At 40.1% G+C, this 19,144-nt stretch overlaps 1 protein-coding gene across 1 annotated transcript in view; it reads right to left on the reverse strand.

The window, feature by feature from the left end:
* The window catches only part of NIBAN1 (niban apoptosis regulator 1), a 2,689,070-nt gene that overhangs the window by 1,866,936 nt on the left and 802,990 nt on the right, over positions 1-19,144 (reverse strand). The window contains exon 2 of the mRNA XM_044085307.1: positions 6,940-7,070. Within this exon, the coding sequence (XP_043941242.1) occupies positions 6,940-7,070 (131 nt within the window). The remainder of the gene's footprint in view (positions 1-6,939; positions 7,071-19,144) is intronic.

Here is a 19,144-nt window from a genome sequence, read left to right on the forward strand (position 1 = left end):
CTGATAGTTGGGAATCAGAGGAAACGGACGGAATGCATAAAGAAGTCCCTGAGGCCAATTGTGAACTAGGGCATCTCTGGGGGAGTGTCCGGAAAGGGGGAGGAGAGAGAAGAAATTGTTGTACTTGCTGTTGAAGGGGGTGGCAAAAAGGTTGCAGCAAGGCTGACCCCATTTGCGGAAGATTTGGTCTGCCACTGTCTGATTGAGAGACCACTCGTGAGGCATGAGAATTGCTCTGCTCAGCCTGTCCACTATAACGTTGGACTTCCCAGGGATGTGAGCTGCTATCAGAAACCATTGGGAAGAGATCGCCCACTGCCAGAGTCTGAGTGCTTCTCGACATAGGGGGTAGGACCTGGTTCCGCCCTGCTTGTTGATGTACCACACTACCGACATATTGCTGTTTGAATTGCAATGGTCCCGGTAGGAAGAGAGTTGTGAAGAGCTTGCAATGCCAAAAGCACGGCCCTCATCTCCAAGACACTGATATGCAGATGGTACTCGTGAGGCTGCCAGGTGCCTTGGACTGTTATGCCCTGAAAATGCCCCCCCCCCACCCCACCCGATCAGGGAGGCATCCATGGTCACCGTAGCCACTGGAGGAGGAAGAGCAAATGGTCTGCCCTCGGGTACTGCTGGGGAAACCATCCACCAAGCAAGTTGGTTTTTGCATGTCTGTGTGATCATTATCTTGTGAGACATTGGAAGTTGCTGAAAAGACCATTGGGTGAACAGCATCCACTTAAGAATCCTCATATGAAAACGAGCAAGGGGAACTAGTATGATAGCCGCTGCCATGAGACCCAAGGTTTTTAGGATGAATCTGGCCTGAATTTTTTGCATCCTAATAAGACCTGCACATGTCGGCGAATGTCTAGCATTCTGTCTAATGGAAGTCTCGCTGACATGTCCTTTGTATTTAAGTTTGCTCCTATAAAGGTAATAGATTGACAAGGCAACAATGCAGACTTTTCGAAATTTATTGTGATGCCTAGTTTGCAGGAAGTTTGGATGGTGTAGTCTCTGGCTCGCAGCAGGTGATGTCTGGTGGTAGCAGTAAGGAGCCAGTCGTCTAAATATGGAAACACCTGGAATCCTTGCTGTCTCAGGTGAGCGGTAACTACTGCCAAACATTTGGTGAACACCCTGGGGGCTGTAGTGAGACCAAAGGGCAGAGCTCTGAACTGATAATGACTGGCTCCCAGCCGGAAGCGGAGGAATCTTCTAGAGCGTCTGTCCATTTTGATATGGTAGTACTCGTCCTGAAGATCTATGGAGCACATCCAATTGTCCTGACCCAGAAAGGGTAAAATGGACTGTAGCGTGACCATCCGGAACTTCGTTCTTTGAACAGACCTGTTTAGTCTGCTGAGAATGGGTCTCCAGTCCCCTGTCTTTTTTGGTACCAAAAAGAAGCTTGAGTAAATTCCGGATCCTTGCTGGTCTGCCGGGACTGGCTAGATGGCTCTTTTTCTTAGCAGTTTTGATATTTCTTGAACTGCCTGATCCCTTAGATTGGCTGGAACATCTGGAAGGGATTTGTTAGGAATGTAGGGGGTGCAAATGAAGGGGATTCTGTAGCCTTCGGATATGATAGACAGTACCCATTTGTCTTGTGTTATACTTTGCCAGGCTTTTGCCTCCAAAGGTGGACAGCCGGGCAGCACCTCAGGGATGCTAGAAGGGCTTGTCAGAGAAAAATTCTCTGTTGTCCTGATTTTGCGGACCACCTCTGCCCCGAGGGCGGCGTCTATTGTTGTTCCCTCCTCTGCCCCTGGAGGGGAACTCTCCACGTGTGTCAGGCATGGCTCCCTGGGGTTTCCGGAACCACATCTTCCCACTCTTCTGACCTTTGGGATATGGTCTAGAAGGAGTGGAAAAATGGACTCCCACAGCAGAGAGAGTCTTGCCTTCCTGCTCACACCTGGTAAGGGTATCCTTCACCTGTGGTCCAAAAAGAACAGAACCATCAAAGGGGGTGTTGGTGAAAGATGCCCTGAAGGGTTCCGCAAAGTTACATAACCGCATCCAAGCATGCCTCCTCAAGGCTACGCCTGTGCCTGCAGCCCTACTCGCAAAATCGGCTGCATAAGAGATGAGCTGCATGGAGGAGTTTACTACCGAATTAAGAGTCGCCAGCTGGGAGGTAACCTTAGCCTAGGCCCCCGCAGCTGATGGCTCTTGAAGGGTATCTCCTAGCTCTTTAATTAGATCCCTTTGAAGGCAGGTAAAGTGGCACAAGTAGTTCAGCGACCTCATGGAAAAGGTCGCTGAGGAAAACATCCGCTTCCCATATCTGTCCATCATCCTAGATTCTTTATTAGGGGGATGGACAGATGAAGAAGTTTCAGCCAACTCCTTTTTTGTGGCCGCTGCTACCACCATGGCATCAACGGGAACACCCTTCGTCAGAAATTTCTTGTCCTGTGGTGCAGTAATAAATTTTGTGGGTCTTCAGGGGGTTGGTTCCACTATGTCTGGGGCTGACCACGCCTTCCGAGCCACCACCGACATCAGTGGATTGAAAGGCGGAGACACCCAGGAGATGGTGGGTCGGGAACCAAACGCGTCCAGGAATACCGACTCATCCTCGGAAGGGTTAAGGGTAGTCCAGTTCCCCCTCTGCCTAAGTATCTCAAGGATGTCTGAGAAAGAGATGTCCTCAGAGGGGGATCTCGGGGACCCTTCCAAATCCTCCAAGTCGGTATCTGAAGTGACAGACTCAGGGGAGTCAACATGGTTCCTCTTGCATTTTCTCTTCCAAGGGGGCTCCTCTGAATGATCAGGGGAGGGCTCGGAAGAGGAAGATACACCCAATGGGGTGCCCTGGAGCACTTGTTTCCCACGCTTGGGGTCTGGAGGAGGGGCAGAGGCAGACGCAGGCACCATGGGGGGAGGAGCCGATGAGGCTGATCGTGGGGCTGACTCAGAGGCCAGCACACTCCTCATGACCTCGAAGGCGCCCCTTCCCAATAGCGGAGAAGGCTCCAAAGAGACCGGAATCCTTCCCGGTACCGAGAGAGACGGCTCCAAAGCCGGTGTAGGAGCCGAACTCACCTGCACCAAAGCTCCGAGAGGGAGAACAGGGTCGGACAAGGGTCCGATGCCACTCGCCCCCTCAGAGCCGACGAGGGAGTCCCGGCACCCAGATCCCTCCAAGGACGGCACAATGGAGGTGATCGGAGCCGACGATGGAACCGAAAGGGTAGGTATCGGCACAGATGGTTCCACGATCCGAGCCCCAACAAGCTCCGGCTCCGAACTCAAGGGGTGAGTCGAAGGAAGAACTACTGCAGAGACAGGAGGAGCCGAACCGTGATGAGGGGGGCTGGATAACATTTTATCCAGGGCCTGTGATTTTAGAAGCCTGCTCACCACTCTCTCCAAATCGTGGTCAGATAGTCTAGAAGACCGAGAAGAGTGGGATCGGTGACTTCGCTCCGACTGTAACAGAGGCGACCCTGGAGCTGAGTGTATCGACTCTAGGGATGGAGATCTAGAGCGTTTTCGGCTCCCTGACGGTTCCGACAGCAGAGTCGGGGCAGACTGGGATACAGGTACTTCGGTTCCAGCCGGAACCGAAATTGAAGCAGACGTCATGCCTGACGACGGCTCCGAACTGGGAGCCGACGGCTTCATTGGCTTAGGGGGTTTCACTGGCTGGGCCTTAGCCGGTGACCCTTCAGGTTTGAGCAAACCCCTAAGGATTAGCTTAGTCCTACACTCCTGCAGGACTCTTGGACTAAAGGCGTGGCACACCGAACAAGAGTCCTGCAGGTGTAGGGAACCCAAACAGTACACACAAGAAGTGTGACCATCTGTCAGTGACATCTTCTGACAGCATGAGTCACACTTCTTGAATCCAGATACTTTCGTATCTTTAGACATTCCTGTAAAAAGGAAATATCAATCACAGAGAAAAAGCCACAGAAGGGAAGTAGGTAACTAGTAAAAAACACACGCACTCAACACAAGTTACCACACCCTAACAGCACACACACACTATATATCTAAGAAATAGTAACTATTTTATTTATTGCAGTTGGTTTATTTACATACCTACAAACAAGGCCCCCCTGTTGATATATAACAGTTTCTAATAAAAGTACTATATTGAAGAACAAGGATTAGTCTCTAACTAAAAATGGCTACCTTGAAGAAACAAAAGGGGGAAGGGGGGTGGGGAAAACTCTCTAACAAAAAATGAGTTTCCGTGGGAAAGGAGACTAAATTACAAATAGCTAACTAGACCAGTAGAACTACTATAACTATAACTACTATAACTATAATACAAAATTTTTATAAAAGCTAACAATAAAATAGAAAAATATGACCTGAGCCAGCAAAAGCAACCTCGCAGCAGAAGCAGCAAACGAGATCTGGGTATCTAGCGCCAGGCATCATGGGATATAGGGGGGCCTTGAGCCAGTAAGCAGCTCTTGAGCTTTTGAAGATGGCCGAGTCGGAGCCGAGGATCGGCTCCGAACCCCAACCAGCAAGAATGAAGGCGAGATAGACAACTTAACATTCATTTTTTCATTGTTAGATACAATCAATTTCATATAGTCAAAACTTTGTTTATCAAATAACGCAGTTAATTCAAGAAAAAAATCAGAATCAGATTTTAAGCCACTAAGATACCTCCACATTCATAACCCTTTAGGTACAATTTTTTCTTTGAGGCATTCTATAAAATAAGCATTGCCCATTTGTAAACGTTTTATCTTAGATAAATAATACTCAAACTCTTCTAAAAGTAAATGTAAGCTTTTATTACCAGTCTCATTTTGGTTTACTATTCCATTTTGTAGGGAAATAGTGGCAGAAATCCAGTCTTTTAACTGTGGTACTGTATTCAAGCCTTGTGTAGCAGAAAAAATGTCAGCAGTTCGTTGCCCACAAGGAATAGAGCTTGTGGGACTCGTAGCTAAATTAGGCATAAAAGTAGAAGGCAAATTAACATTGCTAAGTCCAGGTGCTCCAGCAGTACAACTTTTTAAGCTAGAAAGATGGTTCAAGGAGCTCTGGGAGTTGGAAGACACCATTTCTCCTCCTTCCAAGGTAGTTGCAGAGCATTTTACCTCCGATGAACCTGTCAGGACTGAGGGTTTAGTCAATCCAGTTATTGGCCCTGAAGGAAGAGTCGGAACCAAGAATTTTGTTGTCTTGGCACTCTGGACCATGGGAGGGGTTGACACCGAGGAACTCCTCTTCTTCACCTCATCTGAAGCTCTCAAAGAGGAAGAAGAAGCTGGACTGGGAAGGACCAATTTACTTTTAGATTTAGATTTCACTGGTGGTGAAGGTCCAGATATGGTCTCCCTGAACAAGGAGGGAAGAAGGCTTTTGATAATCAACTTGTTCTTTCTTTCAACCAATGCTCTGTGGCCGAAAGAGTGACAAATAGAGCAATCCTCCTGCAAATGAAGAGGGCCCAAACAGTATACGCAAAGAAGTGAGAATCCGAGTACAGAATTTTATGTCTGCACTTCTCACAGCTCTTAAAACCAGAAGGTTTTTCCTTATCAGCAATTCTTTAAGTAGTTTCAATCACGCAGATTACAAAAAAGGGAAAGACAACAAACACACTCTCACTAAAAGGAGAACAGGAGTAGAGAAAGGGATAAACCTTTTTTTTTGTTTTGTTTTACCATAAAAAGGAGGGACTATCAAAGATAATAGTCAAGAACTACTGCAGTAGATTAAAGATAAGCTAAAAGAATGCGAGAGAAAGAAAGAGGTACTAATGATGGAATCTAGAGTGCTTTCGTACAAAGGAAAAGGTTAAGGACAGGCAAAAAGGCAAAGAAGTTAGCAAACAAAAGATTTTTGACTTATCTGGCTTGAGAGACTGATAGCCTTGTCTGTATCACAAGGTGGCAAATGAGAGCTAAAGTAATGTAACTAAGTGCATTGTGGGTAAGAACTAAGCTCGAGAGTTTTTGGTTCCCACAAGCTGTAGAAGTGGCCGAGTCGGTTCTGGGGGATAGGAAACAAACCCACACGTTGAGGAGAAAATGAAAATTGATAACATCAGATTAACAGGTTTTGCATTAGCATGACATTTCTGAAGGATATGAAGCCTGAATCTTAAATGTCTGTCAATATTTTCTGACTTCAATCTTTAATAATTTACTGCTAATTTGCCAGAAAACTACAATTTTATGAAAAGTGGACCAAAAATGTGAGGCTTAAATCTGGACATTCTGCGAAAATCTGTACAGTTGTGAGGTATGCTTCCATACCATTAAGAACCTAGCGGCCCTGGATCTCTTGTGCCTTCACAACTCACCCTGTCCCACAAATACTCGAACGAACAAACTAAATTTTCACTTGCAGATAAACAAAACATGGAGGAGAGATAGGTTCGAATAAGCAGCACCATTGACACCACTGGATTAGACTCCCACAACAAATTAGGCAGTGTGCTACATTATTTTCTTTCAAACAAGAACTGGATGATTGCATGGGTATCTACAAACACACCCCTGGCTTAACTGGCCTAGCCCTGCCTGTCTAAGGCTGGGTACTGATAAGGCAAAAATGGTCACATGACTCAGATGCCTTGTATTTCCTGTGATCCTAAGATGCTATGAACTGTTGGTGAGTCAATGAAATTCTTAGTATGTTTCTCAGCACTTTGACACTTTGAGACAGTGTTAATTCACTCCAGGGTATAAGCAGTAACAGTAAACATGCATATAGAGATTATACAGAATGCAGCACCCACTCTTATGTTTCACCTTACCACTTAACAGCTTTACTCAAACTAAACCAAACCACAAAGTGTGTTACTTTACATGTTATTCAATGTTAGGAAACTCATGTCTCAATAATATCTAATACAAAACAATATGCACATTTACTGAGTCCCACTTGCTTATTTTCACTTTTATATGTGAGCATTTTATGTATTTCTGTGTAGAAAAAATCTCTTACCTTATGTTTTAGAAGCTGAGAATGGGTATCCCTGCTCTGCTCGATTTCTGTCTGGATGTGATTGAAGTAAACTACTGTGTACTGACGCTTGTAATGTGGGCTGAAGTTTCCCAGCACTGCTTCTGCTTTTCCTGAAACACAACATACGAGGTAAATGCATTACTGCATACAGTGCAGTCACATGGGCTGAAGAAGACAGCTAGAATGGAGTACCTTTTATTACAGACCCTTAGGGTAATGTACACAAAAACAACACAAAACAGTCCAAAAAGCAATGTGTGTATTCACACATCTCCAGACCTTCTGACCTAGTCACTTTATTTTTGGAGATGTCCTTTATTAATGCCAGGCTACAGGAAATGAACATTTTTTTAATATATATATATATATATATATATATATATATATATATATATATATATATATGTACACACAATGCAATTTTTTTTGCTCTTTTCTCCCATAACAACACACACTACATCATACTGGTAAAACATTACATCCAAAATCAGAGGCATTTCCTAAATCACAGGCTGACCTAAACAACGTTCTTTGTATATCTTTCCTTCATGTTCACATATTTTGACATTCTTTTGTTTGACTGCTAAAACATTCATGTAGGCTAAGGTTATATCTTCACATGCAGAATCACCCTCCTTAGGTTCCCCATGTCTTTCTCTCTCCATCGTGATACCTCTGCCATCACTACTACTGTGGCAAGGTGTTGCAGTGATCAATGCCGATGGCCATTAGATCCAAGCAGTGTTTGAACCTAGTCTCCGCATGCATTGTGGGTGCAATCTACGTGTGTTTTCTCTTCTTAACTGAGTCTTTTCTCGGTGCTTTTGTTTACTGCCTAAGATTACCATTGGTTAAGAATCTACCAAATGTAAATTTAATATTATTTGACAGTTCTGTTAGCCCCCACTTTTTCATATTTCCTCCAATTCTGCTTTTGTTTGCATTTGCAAACAAAAGTGTATTTTCATGTACTTCTGCAAGATGGCTTACATCACTGTTATGGATTTTCCTACCACTTCTGCTACTAAAAGCCATGGACTGGAAGGAGTTGGAGTAAGAAAAATTAAGGAGGAGAGGTTATTTACAGTATGCATAAATATTTCTAGGACCTACTTCTGTTTGAATAAATGTTTTCATAGCTTAACTGGAGACAGATAGAATGATAAGCAGAGTAGTTAGCTAACCTTTGTTGTCAAAACAATGACATTCATAGCTATTCACTAGGGTTTTTAAGGACTATACCAACATTTTGTAGACTGCTGGAGTTACATATGCCTGGGTGTACTTTATTCCAGTTTAAAACTGTTAGTTTAAGAAATTGTTTCTTTGTTATGGCAAGTCCATAGGGTGGGCAGGTCAACAGATGGAATCAGAGTTCATGCGGTTGCATGTAGTATTCCTAAAGTGGAGGATGTTTTTAAGAGGGCGGTAGTAATGATCATTTAACAGTCTGCATACTAAGGCATTGAGAAAGAACGTGGCTGTTCCTTCTACTGGGAGCGAGTCACATTTCATAATTGTTACACGGCGGTGTTCATAATGATGGAAGAGGTGGATGAACCTGAAAATTTTGTTTTCAGTTTTTTGTAGCATGTGAAGGTTGTGTGAAAACTGTAGTGCAATGATAAAGAAAGGATCTTCAAGCTGAGGTAAAAACATCTATAGCAATGACCTCTCTTGCATCCTTATTAAGAATTTATTTATTTATTTATTTATTATTTATTTTACATTTGTTTACCGGGATAGTCCGACTGGATATATGTCCATTTTCAGCAGAGGCCCAGGGAGAAAAGCTCCAACAAGGTTATAACATTTTCTTCAAGAATTTACACATCAAGTTATTTACATTGAAAAAGTTAAGAGTTATTTACAATGTTATAGCGTTGTTTCCAAAGAGACTCACAGTTACAAGATCAGCACATTATACTTGTAGAAAAGGTCAGAATGTATTAGAAAAACAGTTTGGTTAGTTTTAATGTGATTAATGATACTGTTTAGTCAGGGTAGGAACATGGACAAAGCCAGTTGAGTTTAAGATGCTGTATTATGCTTTTCTTTGAAAACTTTTAAGGAGGATTGCAGGGTGATTTGGTTTGGTAGAGAATTCCAGGTCTTGCCAACAAAGTTGGCAAACAGAGATTCCCCTGCAGAACTGTTAGCTGTGTAGGTTTGGACCATTATTTTGTCGGCAGATCTTGGTGACCTCAGGTTGTTGTATGGCTTTATTATATTAGAGAGTGAGGGGGTATTTTCAGGATGGTTAAGAACTTTGTGGGCAACTAAGAGTTGATTTAGTTTAATTAAGTTGGGGAGTTCAAGCCAACCTAGTTGTTTCAGGTTCTGGCAGTGATGGGTTCTGTAGGTGGAGTTAGTTGCGAATCTGGCAATATGGCTATAGCTATGGGAGAGCTTATTCAGTTCTGACTTATTTAGGTTTGAGAGAACTGGAGAAGCATAAATAAGAGTAGAGAGTAGTTGTGATCTGGCAATTGCTATTCTAGCCTGTGGGGTTAAGAATGCCTTGTTTCTGAACAGCGATCCGAGTTTTTTATTGATGGTCTGTACGGTTTTGTTGACCTGTAGGTCAAATTTGAGCTTATTATCTATAATGACTCCTAGAAGTTTAGTATGGGTATCTGGGGAGATGGTGGTACCATTGTTGGAAGTAATAGTGGATGAGAACGGGGTGGCTCTATTAGTGGGAGTGAAGAGCAGAAGTTTGGTTTTGTTGGGGTTCAGTAGCAAACGTTGGTTGGTGAGCCAGTTTTCAATAGTGCTAAATGTATTTTGGGTTGAGATTTGTAGGTCGGCTGGACAGGTGGCTGAGCAGATGAGAGTGGAATCATCTACATATTGAATGCAGGTAGCCTTAGGAATAGCTGTGTGGAGGTTATCGATGAAGATAGAAAAGAGTAGTGGTCCTAGTATAGAGCCTTGAGGGACACCAAGAGTGAGTGCTAGTTGGTTGCATAATTTGTTCTGCCATGCTACTGCCTGTCATCTGCCAGTTAGGTATGATTGGAACCATTGGATTGTGTGCCTGTTTAGGGACATAGACTTCAGTGAGAGAATGAGGAGTTCATGGTTGACCATGTCAAAGGCTTTTGATAGGTCAAGAAAGAGGGCAGAGGATATCTTGTTATCATTCCTATTTTGGTTTATGGCATTTGTAAAGGAAAGGAGGGCAGATGTGGTATAGTGATGTGGCCTGAAACCATGTTGGGAGTTAGATAGTAAGTTGTTTTGTATTAGGTATTGCATTAGTTGCTTATGAACACATTTTTCCATTATTTTGGCTAATGGGGAAAGAATGGCAATTGGCCTATAGTTGGAAAATTCTGTGGAATTTCCACCTTTATGAAGTGGGATGACATGGGATATCTTCCATAGGGAGGGGATAGTACCTTCGGACAAGGTTCTATTTATTAGTATAGTTATAGGGTATGCAATGGCTTCTGCAGCTATTTGTAAGTACTCTGCGGGGAGGAGGTCAGCAGAGAGGGTAGTAGGTTTTAGTTTTTTTAACAATGTCTTGATATAGGTGATGGAGATGGGTTGGAAACTAAATTGGGGATGGTTTCTAGTGGGGTTGGAGCTGGTGTTGGATTTTATTGGGGTTAGTTGATTTGCTAGCGATTGTATGGTTTCTGTGAAATAGCTATTAAAGGCGTTGGCTATGTTCTCTGGGGATCTGTTTGTGGGGTTGGCAGGGGTTGGGGTGGTAGACTGTCCTGGATGAAGGATCTGATTTATGCTTGCCCAGAACTTTTGAGGGTTGTTTTGATGTTTGTTTAGTAGATTCTGGTAGTATAGTATGATTGATTTTTTTGTTTCATTTCTGAGTTGCCGGCATTTTAAGTGGTCATGTGGGGTTTTTGTTGAGCGCCAGCAGGCCCAGGCTTTGTTTCTAATTTTGATTTTTGACTTGGTCTCCCTTGTTAGCCATGGTGCTGGGTTAGATTTAGTTTTTATCGTACGTACTGGAGCATGGGAGTCAAGGATGCTTATGAAGTTGTTATTGAAATTTGCTATGGCCTCTTCTAATGGTTGCTTTTTTAGTTTAGACCAGTCAACTGCCTTTAGTTCACTTAAGAAAGTTGCAGGGTTAAAATTCTTCTTGTTTCTGAGTGTTTTGTATTTGATTTGGCGGGGGGTCCCTGACTTGTGTTTTATGATATAGGTCAGCAGATGATCACTGAGGTCATCAGGGAGAGTACCGGTTGTGTATAGTTGGGCTTGGTTATTGACTAATATCCAATCTAGGATACTTTCCCTACTGGTTGGTTTATGGATCCTGGTGGGGGAGGTAATGGTCTGCTTATACCCGAATAAATTTATAGGTGTGGTGGGGGGTGTGGTTGAGCCTGAATGCCAGTCTATATTAAAGTCACCAAGAATTATGGTTTCTTGGGGGGTAGGTAGTGTTTAGCCAGTAAAAGATTTCTTCTAGAGTAGTTATATTGTTACCTGGTGGTATATAAGCACAGATGATGTACAGGTATTTATTGTAGCTAGTTTGTAGTTTGGTTATAAGGAGTTCTGCATTATTGAATTGGGGTGGGTTTACTGATTCTCTATGAACAGTTAGTGTATTTTTATATAATACTGCTATCCCACCTCCTTTCTTTGTGGTATGGTTAAGTCGATGTATATTATAGCCTGGTGGTGTTATTTCATTATCAGTAGTAGTAGGTTTAAGCCAGGTGTCTGTAAGACACATGATATCTGGAGAGTGGGTTGCTAAGAGGGCATGTAGGTTGGGGATTTTGTTATTAATACTTCTGATATTTAGGTGAAATGTTAGAAGGGAGTTAGTGGGAGTATTTGTGGTAGTGGAGTGTAGGTTGTTGTGTGTATATGGGCCAGGGTTGGGATGAATGTCCCCATGTATTGTAAGAACTAATACTTTATAAGCTACCCTATACTGGGAAAGGACTTTAATGTATTGTTGCTGAGTATGACATTGCAATCATAATGTCTGGTCATGAATTATTTCCAGTTATTTCTGTTGTGTGACCAGTGGCAGTGGCTGATGATTTGGGTTTAGTATTGTAACTGATGTAGAGGAAGATAGTCTCTTAGTAAGAAATCTATGGTGCCAAAAACCATGACCACACATTTTTTAATGTTCAGGGACAGTTTGCTATGATGAAGTCAATTCCACAAATTTTGAAATCATTTTGTAAAAAGGAGTTTATATGTTTTTTTAATAATGAAATATCTGAAGATGACTGTATCAATTAAGTGTGGAAATACCCCAAGGGAGATGTTGATAAGTAGAAAGAATAAGAGGAAACCTAGTGCTGAGCCTTCTGGGCCACCTGTCTTAGTGAAAGAGAGCAGTGGTTGTCGGTTGTTGATTCATATGGTGAAACTTTAGTTGGACATAGAGTCCTGGTAGGTATTGGGGCAGTACACTTCAACTGATTTTAGGGAGGGTACCTTGAGAACAGGTACTGTAGTGGCATGATTAAATAAATTTGGAATGGCTGTGGTTGTAATAGAGACAATGCAGGTATCTATTACTGGGACAGCAAGGAATTGCCTAACAGGTCTGAGAAAGAGAGGGTAATTAGTGTAGATGTTGTAAACTTTGTTTTCAGGACCGCTGCTAACCATGTCTTTAACTTGCATGTTTTAGTGACTAAAAACAGAAGAATGGGTAGTATAGCTAGATATCTCTCTCTCTCTCTATCTATCTATCTATCTATCTTATCCACATGAGTGTATGACACAAGATGGAAATGCAAACTGACTGAGGTACTTTTTATGGAACCTACTTGAGTGATTATATAATGATCGAAACCCACACTCCACTTATCGAACCCAAATAAAACAGTTTCACACAACACTAAACAGACACACCACACTCACCTGTAAAGCACGCATACAAGTAATTCTATCACCACACAAACTGAAATACTGTCTGTGTAACTCACCATAAATGCACACACCCAAACACACAAGCCTATATTAACATACACACACATACACACACACACACACACACACACACACACACACACACACACACACACACACACACACACACACACACACACACACACACACACAGATGTCTACACACGCATACACACATATACATACACAAAATGCACACAGACATAATTATACAAATATCTTCTTTGGCAGGCCCCCTTCACTCCCTAAGTGCCCACACACTTACCTAAACATATAAACTTCACAGCTGCATAAGCACCAGTTAAAGAATAAAAAAACTCATCACAGGACCAGGAGCTGCAATTGCTTATACATGCCATAGACTGACTAGTTGGCTTGATGAAGTTAGCACTCCATCAGCTGCAAATCCGACAACCTGAGAAACCAAAACTTGTACTTGAAAACTTAGCTGAAAATGTAACATACACCCAGACACACACACAGGTGCATGCACATAGATGCACACATACACATATGTATACATACATATATATATATATATATATATATATATATATATATATATACATACATATGTGTGTGTGTGTGTGTGTGTGTGTGTGCATTGTAGCGCACTAAAGGCAGAAGAGACACCAGACTTAGAAAACATCACTGTTTGGTAAACAACAACTTAAAATTGCATTTTTTCTCTGACAAATGCTTAGGGCTAAGAAGAAATTTAGCCAGAACCTTCAAAGCAGTTCCATACTGTTGCATTATAGTTCCCTTTCGGTAAATACCTCCCTCTCTGTCTCATTTCATCTCTCTCAGTAGTGAAGGACTCCTGTAAAAGAAGTAAATTCCAGCTTCCTTATGTTGTCTTCTTCCAACTCACCCTCCTGTTTTGTTACATGGCTAGTTTTCCAGACATTAAATCCCCATATACACAAAGGACAAAAAAAATATGCAGGGGCTTTGCTCAGGCCTCATTAAATTAACCTGCTATGGCTGATACTGCAATTTCTATCTCTCTACTCTTAAACATGTTCAATTAAGGTAAGGAAACATTCCAACTTAAACACTTCATACACTATATAAGTTCTATATATAATTTATATCAATATGTAAATACTTCTGGGTTTGTTTGGCAAGATATCATCACTGTGCTTCTCTTACACACACACACACACACACACACACACACACACACACACACACACACACACACACACACACACACACACACACACACACACACACACACACACACACACTCAGGTCTGGATGTGTATACAGACATCTAGATATACACTGACAGATAAAAGATACACATCAAGTACATAATCAGTAATTCAGTACGAGTTGGCTCCTATTCATAATTAATTTAAGCACTTAAACTGGAGATGACTGGGTGAGAATACTATAGCAATAACCCACGCCTGGGTGTGGGTAATGCTAAATTTACCCACGGTTGGCGTGGTTTGGTCCCGAGGGCGAAGCCCGAGGGACCAAACAAAGCCAACCGTGGGTAAATTTAGCATTACCCACACCCAGAAGTGGGTTATTGCTATTATACCATGACATTATTTAAGAAAAGAAACTATTACTTTTCTTAAATAATGGCATAGTATAATGCCTGTTTGCTGCCCTTCCGCAGATGTCTGGCATCCACGGCAGTTCTGATGTACTGCGCACCTGCGCAGTACATCAGAGTTGTGCAAAAGCAAACGGAGAAAGCAAGATCTCCGTTGCTTTTTTTAGTGTTTCGCTATGTTAAATGAGTTTAACATAGCGAAACAGTTTTAAAATAAGCAACGGAGATGTCCGTTGCTTATTTTAAAACTGTCTTGCTATGTTAAACTCATTTAACATAGCGAAACACTAAAAAAGCAATGGAGATCTTGTTTTCTCCGTTGCTTTTTTTTTAAACACTCTCTCGCTATGTTAAATGGGTTTAACATAGCGAGACAGCTTTAAAATAAGCAACGGAGATCTCCGTTGCTTATTTTAAAGCTGTCTCGCTTTGTTAAACCCATTTAACATAGCGAGACAGTGTTTAAACGAGTTATACTAATGGCAAAAAGTCCGGGCGACCGGACCTTTTCCCATTAGTATAACTCGATTTACAACGGGCACGCTGGCCAATCAGCGTGCACGTTTTGGGGGGGTCATGGTATAATAACAATTTTTTGCTGAATTTCCCAAGGGCCATCAAATAAATTTTTAAGTTTTATGGTCATTTTTGCAAACCTCATAAATGTTATTGTCATAGCTCCCCACATAATGTGCAACATATGCCACTACTGCAGTGATAATGCTGTACTTGAACCCATCCTCTGGAAGTGCATTCAAAATAAGTTATACCTATTTAGCAGTTTAGTAATCATAATTTTGACTAACTTACTATTCAGGATTTATCAATAAGTCTAGTGGTGTTTTAAGATGGCATTATTTTATTGTAGCAGTTTGTGAAAACCATTATATAGACATACATTTCCTGATACATATACACTATCAAACATTCAGAAATGTTTAGTTTATTTGCCAAATTGACCATTCCCCTCTTCTCTGAAGCTGGAGAAACTCTGGATTATATTTAAACTCAGAATAATATGAGCCCGACAGCCCAGCCCCAGGGCCATTTTTTCTAATCAGAAACATTAGATGAATCTGCATTCAAATTTTGATGAATGTAAATTATTTTTTTAGTTATTCTTACATTGCCCCTACACATATTCTGTATGTGTAGGATCTGTTTATAAAACCATAAAGTTTTCCATTAAGTCATATGACTGGGCCTTGCATGTGTAGCACGCTGGGGAGATACAAACAAACCTGGAAAACTTTGCTGAAGTAAGAGATGCATTTGTGACTGATCATGAAATGGATATAACAGAATCTGAGAATGGAAGAAAGTCTATGTAATAGCTCTCAGGGTATATTCCATCGGGGGGATATTCAAAAGTCCACAAGTTACTAGTTCCACAAACTGGAAAAAAGCATATCCTCTTATGGGCCTCATTAATTGGTTGTTAAAGATCTTGGAACTGGATGGGGTCTGATTTCGAAATGTAACCATTATAAAAGACAGAGACATTTGTCTTCATTTTAATGAATAAACATACATTTTATGACCAAAGTAATCCCCAATTTATCAACAAAACTGTTTGTGTCATTGTGTGTGTGTGTGGGGGGGGGGGGTATTCAAAATCTGCTTAGTTACACTTTTCCCATCAAGTCAAAGCATCATAAATTGTTAAGGGTATCAGTTAACCATGACCTGAGGAGCAGAACTAAAAGTAACACTGGAATTCTTCAAAACAGTTTGAACCAAGGCTAACTTTTTCATAATTTCTTTATTTTTCATAATTTTTCTTTATTTTAACAGATACTGCAAATGTTTAGCTGCATCTAACCAAGTTTAAATGAGTAACATTGAAAAATTCAGAAATAGCAGTAGTTTAGGATGGCAAACTTGAGACGTGGGGCAATTTTGAAAATGCATATTTTCCAAGGTGCCCATTTATTTTCACTTTTAAAATAGTTGGTAGGCATAAGATATTTGTGGAACATCAAAGTAAGGTAATAGTTATTAAAACAAAGATTTTTCAGACCTTCTTCGTTTCTTATTCTTTGGAAGTATGATAAATATATGTTCTTGCCCTACAGGATTTGACATTGTTAAGATTAAATTAAAGCATTCTTTTTGACTGGATTAAAATTATTATTTGAACAACAGAATATACTTCAAAAAAGCTTCCTTTTTATGACTGAGAATTTTGATAAGTTAAGTTTAGATCTTGACCATCTTACAATAACTTAATTTGCTTAAGAGTGACAAAGTCAGTAAAGGCTTTAGAACAACAGATCCTTAAATATTTAATTCCAATGTAAGAAACTTGCATTCCTGATGGTTGCTACCAAGCTTATATAAAGTGTAACTAAGGGACATACTAAGATATTTGTTACCATTAAGTGTAAGTCATACATATTATTAAACGTGTGAATTCTAACAAGAAGAAATGAAATAGAAGACCTAGAAAAAAGACAAATAAGACATAATCAGCAAGAGCAGTTAGTCGCCTTTGACCTGCCACACGTAATCCCTTTAATACTTAATTTTTCAATATATTGTTAACAGGTCACTAGAGTGGTGCAATGCTAAAGACCGCTTCCTCACAGCAGTTGGTTTTCCAGCTCAGCTGGAGTGCTTTCGCATATGCAGTCTGCATGCCCTCACTATATTTCTTTTTGCTGAGTAGTGTAGTTAACTCCCACATTCCAAAGACAGGACACAGGTGAATTGGTGATCCTTCACACTGTCCATAGCTGGGTTTGTAGTGTGTGAATATGTGTATTTGTACTTCCTACTATATCCCTGTTCCCCTTCAGAATTAATTTCTCTGCCTTGTGCGCAGTGACTATCAGGTTACCCTCTGGTTCCATCATGGCCCTCATTTGGATAAACTGGAAAACCAACTGCTGTTGCAAGAAATTATCCTATTCAAATGATAGAGGAGTTAGTTCATGAAGTAACATTGAAGAGAATGAATGGCATTTATGAACCAATACTTAATATTAAAGCAGATATTATAAACGGAGAGGACAATTTTAGTGTGTCAAATTTTGATCAAATTGTATCTATACCCTCCCAAAATGAATTTAATTCAGCATGTATTATGAGTTTTTCATCCAATTATTTGGACATAAAGGAAATAATTTTCAAAAATTGGTCTTTATTGAAAGACGAAATGGAATTGAGTTCCATTTTTAATTTCACACCAAAAGTGGTTTGGAGAAAAGGCATTAGCTACAAAGAAATATTTCAAAGGCAAAGAAAATTCATTAATCGGAACATAGGTATGAAACAATGTGGGTGTTGTCCATATTGTTATGTAATAGATGAAGGTAGTAATATAGTTATTAATGCTTTTCAAATTTCGTTAAAGGGAAGTTTTAATTGTAACACCAGGGGTGTGGTTTATGTGGCAAAGTGCCAAGCATGTCCCTCCTTTTATATAGGCAAAACAGATAGAAGATTAAGGGATAGAATATCTGAACACCTTAGAAGCATAACACAGAAAAGAGAGGACAATTCTTTGGCAATGCATACCACAATTTACCCACAACATAAATTTAAATTCAAGATAATCCAGCAAATTCAACAAGATGATAGAGGAGGGCCATTAGGTTTATTATTAGAAAAAATGGAGTTGATGTGGCAACTTAGATTAAATGCTTTTGTAAACCCAGGTCTGAACGATAAATGCTCAATAATGTGCTTGTTGAGGTTGAGAAGTTTGGAGAGATAGATTTTAAAAACTTAAGATATTTATTTGTATATATATATTTTTTCAAATAGTAGGTTCATGAAAGCAAATATTTTCTACACATAATTTTATCATATATGTAAATATATATGTGTGTATATATATTTTTATATATAAGTACATTTGTTTTTATTTATTTATTATAGGCATGTAGATAGTGGGTGTTTGTGTGTGTGTATATATTTGCACACATATGTGTGCAAGTGTATGCATATATATATATATATATGTGGATATATGTGTGAGTAAGCATATGCAAATATACATTTTATGAATTTTATAAATGTTTGCTTATAAGCTTATTAGTATATGAAATGTTGTATGTTCATGTAATTCAATATAATAATATAAATATATAAAATTTTGTATATACACATAGTTTTTTTATATATTTTATATTTTACAAATTAATATATGAGAAGTAGATAAGAAAGCGTATTCATTCCAGCACATATTAGACTAAAAAAGGATTTGTAAAGTTGTTTCTTTAAAATGATTTGTTTCAGTCTCTTATTGTTAGGCTGTATATGCCTTTAAAAGTAAAGTAATTTCAGGAAATTGGCGCGTTTTTTAAAAGGATGTATAAAAATCAGTCTTTGAATTTTAAACTTGTTTAGTTTCTGAAGAAGTCCTGCATTTAAACGGGACGAAAAACGTATTTTTATTGTTGAGCGTTTAAAACAAGTATTAAAAACCGGTGTTTTGCAAGTCCGGCCGTGTTATTTTTTCAATAATGTGTTTTAGTCGGTCTAATTGTTATTCTGATAAAAAACAGCTGCTCTTTTTTCTGTGTTTTTGACAACATTGATAAGACTAGCCAAAAGCCTAGACTATATTTGACCACCCCCCCCAACCAGAACATACTTGCACCATTTTGTTTACAAAGGCTGCAAATTCTTCAGCTTGAATATTTAATAGTTTATCATAAATGCATTTCATTTACTGATCAATGT

The sequence above is a fragment of the Protopterus annectens genome, chromosome 10.part0 (assembly GCF_019279795.1).
Source record: "Protopterus annectens isolate FY-2018-M chromosome 10.part0, PAN1.0, whole genome shotgun sequence".
NCBI lineage: Eukaryota > Metazoa > Chordata > Ceratodontiformes > Protopteridae > Protopterus > Protopterus annectens.